This window comes from Macaca mulatta, chromosome 7, assembly GCF_049350105.2.
Source record: "Macaca mulatta isolate MMU2019108-1 chromosome 7, T2T-MMU8v2.0, whole genome shotgun sequence".
In the NCBI taxonomy this organism is placed as follows: domain Eukaryota; kingdom Metazoa; phylum Chordata; class Mammalia; order Primates; family Cercopithecidae; genus Macaca; species Macaca mulatta.
In genome coordinates, this window is record NC_133412.1 from 148,274,584 (window position 1) to 148,288,031 (window position 13,448).

The 13,448-nt window shown below is 43.7% G+C and overlaps 1 protein-coding gene across 4 annotated transcripts in view; it reads right to left on the bottom strand.

The window, feature by feature from the left end:
• Positions 1 to 2,438: 2,438 nt before the first annotated feature.
• NEK9 (NIMA related kinase 9) overlaps positions 2,439 to 13,448 on the bottom strand; it is a 44,605-nt gene continuing 33,595 nt past the window's right edge. For 2 of the 4 annotated variants that reach the window (XM_077937890.1, XM_015144126.3), the window contains exons 19-22: positions 11,993 to 12,201; positions 8,887 to 9,036; positions 7,414 to 7,626; positions 2,439 to 4,997 (exon numbers count right to left, since the gene is read on the bottom strand). In XM_077937890.1, the coding sequence (XP_077794016.1) occupies positions 4,875 to 4,997; positions 7,414 to 7,626; positions 8,887 to 9,036; positions 11,993 to 12,201 (695 nt within the window). In that variant the 3' untranslated portion in view covers positions 2,439 to 4,874. 4 annotated transcript variants of the gene reach the window in all.

The following is a 13,448-nucleotide window of genomic DNA, read 5'->3' on the forward strand; positions in this document are numbered from 1 at the left end:
TGGAAACACTGGGCCAGCAACCTGCATGGCACAACCTGCATGGTTTAGAATCAGATGGATGCTCCTTCAGATGGGAATGGTAGCACCAGACCACCACAGTCTCACCTGACCTGCTTCACTTCTTTACTTTATCTGCCTGGTACCACAGGCTCCTGGATTCGGGATCCCTGGATGTTAGTAAGGTCATAGATCAGGGCCCTCCAGAGAGAACAAATGTTGTTATATGTGGGGAGTGCTTTCTATAGACAAGGAAGCAGTTATTCGCTCTCATTTTGCTAAAGAAATAAAACAGTAGTCAATGCCTTAGTGTTCCCTTTAATCTCTACATGTTTAGGCCTTGGTTATATCAGAAATATCTTTCAAGGCCGAGCACAGTGGCTCATGCCTGTAATCCTAGCACTTTGGGAGGCCAAAGTGGGCAGATCATGAGGTCAAGAGATCGAGACCATCCTGGCCAACATGGTGAAACCCCGTCTCTACTAGAAATACAAAAATCAGCTGTGTGTGGTGGTGTATGCCTGTAGTCCCAACTACTCGGGAGGCTGAGGCAGGAGAATTGCTTGAACCCAGGAGGCAGAGGTTGCAGTGAGCTGAGATCGCGCCATTGCACTCCAGCCTGGTGACCTAGTGAGACTCCATCTCAAAAAAAAAAAAAAAAAAAAAAAAAAAAATCTTTCATCTTTTAAATTTAGCTTGATCTGGTCTCTGGAAAGAGGTAAGAACCTTTTTTTAAAAAAATCTAAATCTCTTCCCGGATAGCTCAGAGGATGACAGTAAATAAATGCATGCTGCTTCTTAATGTCTGTATTTTATACTACTTTATCCAATAAATGTTTAGTGCAAGTAAACATTATAAATTCTAAAGTTCATAAGGTTACACCATGGGAGAAATTTCATGGGGAAACTCACATGGAAACGAATTTCATTAAAAATGTATACAGACGTGCCAAGACAGTATTTCTTTTTTATTTTATTTTTTTGAGATGGAGTCTCGCTCTTGTTGCCCAGGCTGGAGTGCAGTGGAGCGATCTTGGCTCACTGCAAGCTCCGCCTCCCAGGTTCATGCCACTCTCCTGCCTCAGCCTCCCTAGTAGCTGGGACCACAGGCGCCCGCCACCATGCCCAGCTAATTTTTTGTATTTTTAGTAGAGACGGGGTTTCACCGTGTTAGCCAGGATGGTCTCTATCTCCTGACTTGCCTGCCTCAGCCTCCCGAAGTGCTGGGATTACAGGCATGAGCCACCATGCCCGGCCTGCCGAGATAGTTTTTCTTTTTTTTCTTTTTGAGATGGAGTCTTGCTCTGTAGCCCAGGCTGGAGTGCAGTGGCGTGATCTCAGCTCACTGCAAACTCTGCCTCCTGGGTTCACACCTTTCTCCTGACTCAGCTTCCCGAGTAGCTGGGACTACAGGTGCCCGCCATAACACCCGGCTAATTTTTTTGTATTTTTAGTAGAGACGGGGTTTCACCGTGCTAGCCAGGATGGTCTCGATCTCCTGACCTTGTGATCCGCCCGTCTCGGCCTCCCGAAGTGCTGGGATTACAGGCGTGAGCCACCACGTCCGGCTGGAGACAGTATTTCTTAACAGCAATGTATATAATGCAGCACAGCACCTTCTGGTCAATGTCTGCTTTCATTATCAATATATCACTCTCCACAGCTACACAGGAGGTAACAGAGATGTGACATAGTGGAGTTTTTCTCTCCAATGTTCATGATTCTGTGAGGTTTAATGATCAGCATGTTTATTTCCACAGTTAATCATTGAAACAATAAATGATTTTTGGCATTGCAGCAGGAAGGAACATGTTTTATAGTCCTGATTACAGCCCACTCTACCCTGACCATCATGAATACTTCTTTGGAGGTTTAGGGATTTCATCTGAATGAATTTATTTAAAATGCATTCTTGCCCCTGAATTGTTCTATTATGAATGTTTGTGAACATATGGCAAATGAAATGAAAATTTTTAGTGTACTTTTGCTTTAAACTTCAATGAAAGGCTCAGCCAAGAGAAGTAACGTGGCTGTGCTATGCCAGGGAGACCAAATTCAGTTCAATCTCTTTGAGGGAAAAGTTTTACAAACCATAAACTAGCATTATCACTTGGAAAGGCCCCCACTGAGACTGAGGAGGTAGGTACAAGAAAGAATCATCCTTTTAGTGGCTCATTTTTTCCCTCCCTCTGCACTTTCAGCACTTTTAGACATTTTTGGGAAAAAAGCTGTAGCAGTAGAAATGATTCTGCTGGCAAGAATAAGAAACTGGAGAGAAGCAAAGACTATTTCTGTGCAAATGTCCCTTGCATTGTTTCTGTTCCAAGAACATTATTTATATAAAGACTCATAGAATCAAAGATTCACGGAGGCCTAGAATCTGGATGTTTTATCCCCAGAGACTAAGGTCCATGCACAGGCTTACTGAGGCACAGTACTGATTAAGAGCTTAAATGTTTATTTAAAACAGAAATGCCAAACCACTCCACCCTCAACCTTTCAAGCCTGGCTAACAATAAACTAGTTCTTCCGCAACAATGTTAGAGCAGAGGAGTAACTCAGGTTATATTGTAACTCAAAAGCAATACTATTAGAAAACTTAAAACACCTAGCACTGCATAAAGAAAAAAGCAGGACAAAATGTAAAGAGAATTAGCTACAGAAAACCATTCAAAGGCATTTCTACTGCCTCATCTTTTACTCCATCCCCCTTTGAACTGGTTTCTGTTTCCATACTTGTTTGGTGGGAAAAAAAATCATATGGCTGTCTCAGGCACAATATGAGAAAGTGCAGACTGTCTCTAAGGCACAGAACTTAGATTCTCAGCCAGATTAATAGCAAATCTAGACTTCCTAAGGGAATATGCTAGAGAAAATGACCACAGCGTTCCACTGCTAGGGAAAGACTCCCCTGTGAACAAGACCAGGGCGCTCACCCACCCCCAGCACTCACTTTCACCCCACCTTCTCAGCAACGTGCCCATGTCCCTCAGCTCCACAGCAGAAGCAATCCTCATGATGAACACCCAAACTGACCTGGCCTCTCAGGCCTGCTGAGATGATGAGCATGAGGATACAGGGACATGACAGGCCAATCAGTCCTTAAGAAAATCAAAGTTGCATTTACATGCTGAACCAAAACCCACTGTCAGGGGTTACGGCAACCCCCGCAAGTCCCCAGAACTTGCAACTTTAATCAAAGTTTGGCTGCTTCCCTGATTTCAAGAAAAGGTTTCAGTGATTACATTAGTACTAATGTAATAGGCTTCTCAGAACTGAGAAAACAATGGGAACATCAAACCAAAGAAGATCCCATCAAACAGAGCTGCCTGTCCCCAGCAACGGGGTTCTCCCCGAGCATCAGCCTTTATGCCACCAGTTTTGGGGAAATGGCAAATTTTCCATTGCACAGGACCTCCCATAATGTTGAACAGATGATCAAACATTTTGGTCTGGGGAAAATGAAACAAAATTATTTTAGCTATTTGTAGGAAGGTGGGATGTGAGACTCATCAAAGGTAGGATGTGTGACACAAAATACCACAGGAACATTTTACAAGGCTAGGTGGAAACACAAAGCTCACATCCTTAAGGAAACCATCAAATACTTGCCTAGAACTTTCTATATGAAGTTTTGTTCTTCTAGGACACTATTTCTCTTTGGCAAGCTAGCTTTTTTCTATCTACAAAGACACAATGAGTACAGGATTAGAAGTGAGCTCTCAGCCAAATTCCTTTTGCAAGTTCTACCTGTTCTGTTAGGCTTCAGGGACTCCCAGGGTTTGGTGCTGGCTTTGGGTCACTCAGGTAGGAAAGATAATACAGATTCATTGGTTATCGTATGGCTTCATAAAACACCAAAAGGAGAAAAATGCTGACCAGACACACACAAAGAAAGTAGTTGGGGCTGCTGCTATCAAGATCAGAACCTTAAGAGCCACGAAGGCAGAGGCTCAAGAAGTCTTTTCATGGGCAGAAGACGGAGAGCCCTCTAAGCCCTCTCTAAGATACCAAGTAGAGGCAGCTAAAGGAGGACCTTTTCTTCTTCATGATTTTCTCTTAAGGCTATTCTGACTGCCCCATGGACTCAACTCTCTGAGACACCTCATCCCTCAGAGACACCTTATTACCTCATCCACAGCTAGGAAATCCCACCCTGCACTGGCCACAGCCTGAAACACCAGCTGTGTGATGAGGAGGGTCCTGCCCTTTCTCTACTCCTCACTCAAGAAATTTCAATCAACCCTCAGAGGAAAAGCAACCTAAGCCTATCTTTCCTCTTGAAGCATTTAGCTGCACAGAGTAACTGAACTTTCTGGAAACAAGCCTTAGATGGACTCCATCAGACATATTTTCCTGGACTCAGGGCTCCCGAGAGGGCTCAGACTACTTCACCACTCTGCAGAGGACACTGGGCAGGCCATGCCTGACTCCAGCCCACTCCAGTTTTACACTTTTCCCTCTCCCACCCAGAGGGGTAATGCCTGGTACTGAATTCCCAAGGCAGCTTCCAATCAATGGTGAAAATGATACATGGGATATAAGCTGCTACCAGCGCAATTAAGGTGAGCACTGTGTCTCCTCTTCAAAGGTGGGATCAACAGATGAGGTACAGAGCTGCTGTTGCTATGGCAGTCACTGATGACAAAGCCAGGGCCATGGGGGCCCTTCCATTCTCCAAAACAATAAAATCACCCTAGATCCTATTAAAAGGCAATGCCACTCTCCAAATGTACAAGGAAAGTGCTTCAGAGCCTCTGCCTTGTGCTCCTCTTCTGCAAGTGAACAAAGCCAGGAAAGCTGCTCTCTGCATTCGGTAAGTGTGCTGTGAAGTTCTTTGGGTCCCAGTTTCCTGGGGGCTCTATAGGCTCAGGAGACTAGAGGCTGGGTCGACAGGAGTCTGTTCCCAGGAGGCACCAGGAATCTGAATCTAAGTCAGGCTTTGGATCCATTTCCATCTCTTCCTTTGCTGTCTGAGTTCCTTTGGAATGCATCCCCACCTGTCCGGATAAAACACAGTTCCATATTAGCAACAGTGCCACCTAGTCACAGCAGTAGTTCAGTACTATATTTTCAATGCCAACCTCTAAGGATTTGTAGCCACGATCTTGTGAGACACTCATGGCAGTATTTTAGATACAGTCATACCTTTATATTAATTGCAGGTAGGGTGACCAACTATCCAGGTTTGTCGAGGACTGTGGGGTTTCCTGGGATGCAGAACTCTCAGTTTTAAAATGGAAAAAGTCCTGGGCAAAACAATCTTCTCCCTGTTAGAGCTGCCAATCTTACCTCGTGGTTTTTTTTTTTTTTTTGAGACAGGGTCTTGCTCTGTTGCTTACACCAAAGTGCAGTGGTGTGATCACGGATCACTGCAGCCTCGACATCCCCAGATTCAGGTGATCCTCCCAACTCAGCCTCCTGAATAACTGGGACTACAGGCGTGTGCCATCATGCCCAGCTAGTTTTTATTTTTGGTAGAAATGGGATTTCACCACATTGCCCAGGCTAGTCTCGAACTCCTGGGCTCAAGCAATCTCCCAAAGTGCTGGGATCACAGGTGTGAGCCACTGTGCTCAGCCTGTATATTAATTTCTAAAGTAATTTCATAAACATTAGTTCATTTAATCCTCCAAAGAACCATACAAGGGATCTATTATTTTCTTTCAGGTGAGAAACCAGGGCTCAGAGAAAACAAAGTAAGTAGCCCAAACACCTACAGCTGGTAAATGGCAAAGCCAAGGGCCTAACCTTATTTCTCTGCTTCTGCTTCCCTCTATATAAAACAATGGCATGGCTCTCGAAAAATAATGCATGCAGAATCACTTTTGAAGTTTTTTCACTAAAAATGTTTAATGTGAATCTCATCAAGCCTTAGGTTAAACTTCCAGTTTTCAGAAAAGACAGGGTGACAGAAAAACAAGTTAGACAACACCCTGAGAAAACAAGACAAATCTAGAATGTGGGACATTCTGTTGAACAACTGGCCTGGTTTCTTCAACAAGTCAATATCATAAAAGTATTTTTTTTAAAAAGATGAAGCAGAGCATGGTGGATCATGCCTGTAGTTCCAGCTACTTGGGGGGCTGAGGTGGGAGAATCACTTGAGCCTGGGAAGTCAAGGCTGCAGTGAGCCATGTTTGTGCCACTGCACTCCAGCCTTGGTGACAAAGCAAGACCCTGTCTCAAAATAAATACATAAATAAGGCCGGGCGCAGTGGCTCACACCGGTAATCCTAGCACTTTGGGAGGCCGAGGCGGGTGGATCACAAGGTTTGACACCAGCCTGGCCAATATGGTGAAACCCCATCTCTACTAAAAATACAAAAATTAGCCAGGTGTGGTGGTGCGCGCCTACAGTCCCAGCTACTTGGGATGCTGAGGCAGAAGAATCTCTTGAACCGGGAGGTGGAGGTTGCAGTAAGCCGAGATCATGCCACTGCACTCCAGCCTGGGTGACAGAGTGAGACTGTCTCAAAAAAAATTAATAAAAAAAATAAAAATAAATAAATAATTTTTAAAAGGTGATGGTGGTGGAGGGAACTGATGAAAAGAAATAAGAGACATAACCAAATATAATGTGGGGTTCTTGACTGGATTCTAGTCTGATAGAAAATGGTTATAAAGGACATTTTTGTGGGGAAAACTGGGAAAACTGGGGTATCAGCTGGATACCAGATGAGAATTGAGAATACTAGTATTAATTTTTTTAGGTGTGGTTATAATATTGTGGTTGTTCAGGAGAATGTACTTTCAGAGGTATGTAATTAAGTTTTGTAAAAGAAAAAACACTAAGAAAAAGCAATGCAAGTTAAGTGATGAAAATGATTCAATCTAGGTGCCTGAACAAGGTCCAAGGCTTCTGGGATTATAATTAACCCGGGAGGCGGAGCTTGCAGTGAGCCGAGATCCGGCCACTGCACTCAAGCCTGGGTGACAGAGCGAGACTCAAAAAAAAAAAAAAAAAAAAAAAGTGATACCATTAAAAAGTAAGGATCGGCTGGGCATGGTGGCTCATGCCTGTAATCCCAGCACTTTGGTAGGCTGAGGCGGGTGGATCACGAGGTCAAGAGATCGAGACCATCCTGGCTAACATGGTGAAACCCCGTCTCTACTAAAAATACAAAAACTAGCCGGGCGTGGTGGCGCGCACCTGTAGTCCCAGCTGCTTGGGAAGTTGAGGCAGGAGAATTGCTTGAATCCGGGAGGTGGAAGCTGCAGTAAGCCGAGATTGTGCCACTGCAGTCTGGCCTGGCAATAGAGCAAGACTCCGTCTCAAAAAAAAAAAAAAAAAAAAAAAAAAAAGTAAGGACCTGCAAAGGAACAAGTCTATTGTCTATTTCAGTACTTCGTGTTTTGATTCTGTGATTCTTCAAAACAGGCTTAGAAATTGGATTATTCTTTTAATGCTCTCACCTGCTGCCCTCCTTCTAATTTCTTGTTTAACTTCTGCAGTTGGGTAAAAATCTGGAGGTTTTCTTGTTGTAGCTTCTGTTGTTCAGCCAGACACTTTAACACCAGACCCTGCAATCTCTCAACCTCCACCTGCAGAGAGCTGCACGCACAGGCAGGAGGAGTCAGTGGTGTTCCCTTCCCAGCACAGGTTACTGCAGGATTCAGCCGAGGTGACTAGAGAGACAAGAAGGAGATTGCAGGAGGTTCTGCCCAGGTGTCAGCTCCTCAATCCAAACTTCCTCTAAGTGCAATCAGATTTTACTTTTAAATTAACAAGATAAATCATATATACACATGAATACATGTAAGAGAAACAGAAATGCTAGCATTATAACAGCAATGGGCACTGACATAACAGGGAAAGCAAACTCTCTGCCTCAGTCCCCATTAGGCCAAGCTGGGAGACCAATCATCTATTTTGGAAGACTTTGTGAAAAATTTTAAAGTGCATTGGTATCTTCTCGTTTAAAATGCTGAAGTAGGGCAAAGCATGATTTGGTTTGGAACAAGTCTTTCAGATCTCTGTGAGACCCAAAGTGTCAATATTCATGAAATGCAGTGAATCACACTTTAGAAAAAATTTGAGAGGTGGTCAGTAAACAGGACCACCAACACAATTTAAGAAGGTGAACTGACAGAGAAATTAAAACATTCACCTTGAAGTTTCAAAGGTATGATTACCTCTTCTGGGAAGCTTTCTGATGATCCTAGTCTGGATTTTTCTCTTTTCTACTGTACTTTGTTTATAGGAGGGTTCAGCAAATAGCCCATGGGCCAATTCTGGCCTACTGCCTGTTTTTGTAAACACAATTTTATTGGAACACAAGGATGCCCATTCATTATGTATTACTTGAGGCTGCTTTTTGTGCTATAATGTCAGAGTTGAGTGGTTGCAAAAGAGGCTGTACACATTTCAGTCTAAAATGGTCTCAAATAATTACTATGTGGCCTTTAATAGGAAAAGTCTAAAATAATTATGCAGCCTTTTATAGAAAAAGTTTCATGACCTTGGCTTATAGTTTTATTGAGGTATTTACCACAATGTCATTTTTACCAAGGTTAGGTGTACATGTGTTGCTTCCTCACTAGACTACCATTATTACTTCTTTTTTATATTTAGAGCCTCTAAATTACCCTGCCAGTGTCATGAAAAACTGAATTTGAATTTTGGTATTTCTGAGGCAGAGGGAAAAGACAATCCTTTTAGAAAGGTGTTAGCCTTTCAGAAATGTGGAAGGGTAAATACCTTTCTGAGGCAACTGAGTTTAGTCTTGGGTTGAGGCTTTAAGTACTGCTGAAGAGACAGTATAAGTTGATGCAGGGCAACTGAAACCCAAAAGCTAGAGCGAGGCCAGAAGAACTGGGCAGAGCTTGCAGTGACTGTTTACCTAGTTGTGATTCAAAGGCAAAAAGTTCAGTTACCCAGGCTCCTACTTGGGGCTTGTGTTCCAAAGGAGCTTCAGAGGCCACTTTGAGTCCTTGCAGCTCTTCATAGGGCAGGGTATCTTTCTCAGATTCTGAAAACGCTGCACTGAGAGGAGATGGGCTGTCAGGCATGGGGATAAATTCTGCATTTTCCAGCTCCTATGTATATGAGAAAGAATCTCATTAGTCTGTTTGCAGTATTTGCTTCCTCCCAAATTCCCTTCTCCTTTTTGCTATAGTTTTCCCTCTGTCATGACATCAGCACCCTCTAGTGGGCAAGACAGTTGTGGTTAGCAACATATCACAGCCTACCTGTGAGCAAACTGCCACCCCTTCATCAGAGGAGGAACAGTGATGCAAAGGCAAACTCAAAGAACACAGGCTGGAGTGTCTGGTATGTCACTCCAACACACTTATTCTACACAGGCTATTCAGTGAGCTGGGAAGCTCCAAGGAAGTGGCAGTGAGGCTGGCTGCCACACTGCTGAAAGCTGAGGCTAAAGGTGCAGACAGAACAGCATGCTGCTTCCTCTGTTCACCCTCCTCAAATCACTAGCAAGTTTAGTCTTACTAGACAGGGAGCTTTAAATCTACAGATTTTTTTTTGAAACAGTCTTGCTCTGTTGCCCAGGCTGGAGAGCAGTGGCACAACCATGACTCACTGTAGTCTTGACCTTTGGGACTCAAACGATCCTTCCACATCAGCCTCCTGAGTAACTAGGACCACAGGCATGTGCCACCATGCCTGGCTAATAATTATTATTTTTTTGAGACAGAATCTCACTCTGTCACCAGGCTGGAGTGCAGTGGCACCATCTTGGCTCACTGCAAACTTCACCTCCCGGATTCAAGTGGTCCTCCTACCTCAGTCTCCCAAGTAGCTGGGATTACAAGTGTGTACCACCACACCTGGTACACACTAATTTTTTGTATTTTTAGTAGAGACAGTTTCACCATGTTGGCCAGGCTGGTCTTGAACTCCTGACCTCAAGTGATCTGCCCACCTTGGCCTCCCAAAGTGCTGGGATTTCAGGCGTGAGCCACCTTGCCCAGCCTTATTTATATATATCTATTTATTTTTTAAGATGGAGTCTCACTCTGTCCCCCAGGCTGGACTGCAGTGGTGCGATCTCAGCTCACTGCAACCTTCGCCTCCTGGGCTCAAGTGATTCTCCTGGCTCAGCCTCCCAGGTAGCTGGGATTACAGGTGCGTGCCACCATACCCAGATTTTTTTTTTTTTTTTTTGAGACAGAGTCTTGCTCTGTCACCAGGCCAGAGTGCAGTGGCGTGATCTCGGCTCACTACAACTTCCACCTCCCGGGTTCCAGCGATTCTCCTGCCTCAGCCTCCTGAGCAGCTGGGACTACAGGTGTGCGTCACCACGCGTGGCTAATTTTTGTATTTTTAGTAGAGATGGCGTTTCACCATGTTGGCCAGGATGGTCTTGATCTCTTGTCCTTGTGATCTGCCCGCCTCGGCCTCCCAAAGTGCTGGGAGTACAGGCATGAGCCACCTTGCCCAGCTAATTTTTGTATTTTTAGTAGAGATGGGGTTTCACCATGATTGGCCAGGCTGTTCTCAAACTCCTGACCTCAGGTGATCCTCCTGCCTTGGCCTCCCAAAAAGCTGGGATTACAGGCATGAGCCACCATGCCTGGCCCTGGCCTTATTTCTTTTTTAATTTTTATAGAGATGGGATCTCCCTATGATGTCTAGGCTGGTCTCAAACTCCTGGGCTCAAGCAATCCTCCTGCCTTGGCCTCCCAAAGTGCTGGAATTACAGGTAGGAGCTATCATACCCGGTCTTTTTTTTTTTTGGTAAGAAATTTAAAATTTCACAAACCATAAATATTCACTGTAGAAAATGAGAAAATACAAATGGGCAAAGGAAACTAATAAAATTCACCAGCAATTCTATCACTCACAGACAACCACTTTAAAAACTGTCAATACATAGTCTTGTCGACATTTGTATTACATATTTCCTAAAAGAATGAGATCATACAGATATTTCATCCTCTTCTGCATAGCCATATGTTGTGACTAACTTTCCATGAAAAGAAATATACTTCGACATTTTTACTTTCTTTCTTTTTTTTTTTTTTGAACGGGGTTTTGCTTTATCGTGCAGGCTGAATTGCAGTGGTGCAATCATGGCACAGCTTGGCTCACTTCAGCCTTGACTTCTCAGGTTCAAGTGGTCATCCTGCTTCAGCCTCCTGAGTAGCTGGGACTATAGGTGCACACTACCACACCCGGCTAATTTTTAAAATTTTTTGTACAGACATGGTCTTGCTGTGTTGCCCAAGCTGGTCTTGAGCTCCTAGGTTCAAATGATCCTCCTGCCTCAGCCTCCCAAAGTGCTGGAATTATAGGCATGAGGCACTGTGCCCAATCCAACATTTTTACTTTCTGTATCTCAACTTTCATCAACCATTTTCCTATTGTAAGGCATTCCAATTGCTCCAATATTCCATTTCTATAAATGACAGCATAAAATCTGTAAGCTTAATCTTTATATACATGTACTACAAAAACTGCCATCAAGGTAGGTTATAGTAACTTATAATACATTCACTTAAGTAACAAGGGTATGAGAACATTTTTATCTCTTTTTGGAAAGAAAAAAGGATTAGTGATTAGGCAGTTTCTTTCCAGGTAGAAATCAGAAGGCTGAGCCGGGCGCGGTGGCTCAAACCTGTAATCCCAGCACTTTGGGAGGCCAAGACAGGCGGATCATGAGGTCAAGAGATCGAGACCATCCTGGCTAACACGGTGAAACCCCGTCTCTACTACAAAATACAAAAAAAAATTAGACAGGCGCGGTGGTGGGCGCCTGTAGTCCCAGCTACTTGGGAGGCTGAGGCAGGAGAATGGCGTAAACCCAGGAGGCAGAGCTTGCAGTGAGCTGAGATCTGGCCACTGTACTCCAGCCTGGGCGACAGAGCGAGACTCTGTCTCAAAAAAAAAAAAAAAAAAAGAAATCAGAAGGCTGGATTCAGGATGCACAACAGTTTATTAGGTACTTGGAAAACTGAGAGACCCTGACAGCTCTTTCTAGTTCCTGCAAAGGGTCAGATATTTTATCCAAGTTACTTCTTCCAAAGGAATTACCTTTCGAAGCCAGCCAGGACAGGAGCTGCTGGCCCCATTACTGTTCCCCATGGCCTCTGTGGGACTGATTAAACCTTCCATTCCTCGGTCTGCTTCCATTGTTCCTCGGAAGCCTCCACTTGGGTCAAGAGTTTCAGATTCCTGCTGACTGTCCTCTTCTTCACCACTGCCGCCCCCGCCGCCTCCTCCCGGGCTAGAGCTCTGAAACACTGACAGATACACAGCACAGAAATAGACAGCTTTGCCATGCAGCAAGACAGATTTACCATCTGACAACCCCACTTACCCTGGAAAGGTGCCTAAAGCTGCATGAAGTGCAATGGCAACAGTGCAAGTCAAGTATTAGGGATGAAATTTTTGGTTTTCATACAAACTATGTTTTGTAATTTTGTATAGTTGTATTTGTGTAGCAGGATGCTCATAATGATAATTCCATTTACCAACTTTGTCTTATATCCATAGCAGGTTATCAATATTCTAAAAGCATTACCAAACAATTCCCCCAACCACAGCCCACCAAATCTAGCACCCATGCTTACTCTGCTTCTTTAAGAGATACATTCAGATTCCAGCATCCTCCATAGACATTTATCTTATATAAAAAGGTCTTTAACATTTGAGTCAAACTCCTCTTAAAGTTGTCAGATAAACTTACCATTAACTCCCTGTCCAGGGAAAATCTGAATGTTGAATTCTTCAACTTTTTTTTTTTTTTTTGAGACCGAGTCTAGCTTCTGTTGCTCAGGCTGGAGTGCAATGGCCTGATCTTGGCTCATTGCAACCTCTGCCTCCCAGGTTCAAGCAATTCTCCTGTCTCAGCCTCCTGAGTAGCTGGGATTATAGCCACGTACCACTGTGCCCAGCTAATTTTTGTATTTTTAGTAGAGGCAGGGTTTCACTATGTTGGCCAGGGTGGTCTCAAACTCCTGACCTCAGGTGATCCGCCTGCCTTGGCCTCCCAAAGTGCTGGGATTACAGGCGTTAGCCACTGCGCCCAGCCAATTCTTCAAAATTTAATGTGAACATTACATTCTCTGATGACTATCTGTATGAATTTTGATAATATAATGGCTGGTTCTTTCATATCATATAGCATATTCCAAGCAACCTTAATGAAGACTAGCTGATGTGTGGTCAGGAAAATGAAACTGAATTTTAATATGGGCCAAAGAAAAATATAATTAAGAAGATTAATTTGTCAAAGTTAAAAAAATTGCCTGGTATTTTCTTTTTTTCTCTTACTCCTCAGAGATCCTTATTCTGATGCCTGGTATTTTCTGAGGCTAAATGTAAGGAAGGGTTAATTATCACCTGCTATGCTGGCCTGGGGACTAACTGGGTCATGCTGAGATCCTACGGAAGCAGCAGAACCATAGTTACCAAAGTGAGTTCTGAAGCTTACTTTTTTGTTTTAAATGGCTTTTTAAGATTATGCTGCATTTTAGATATACCTAAG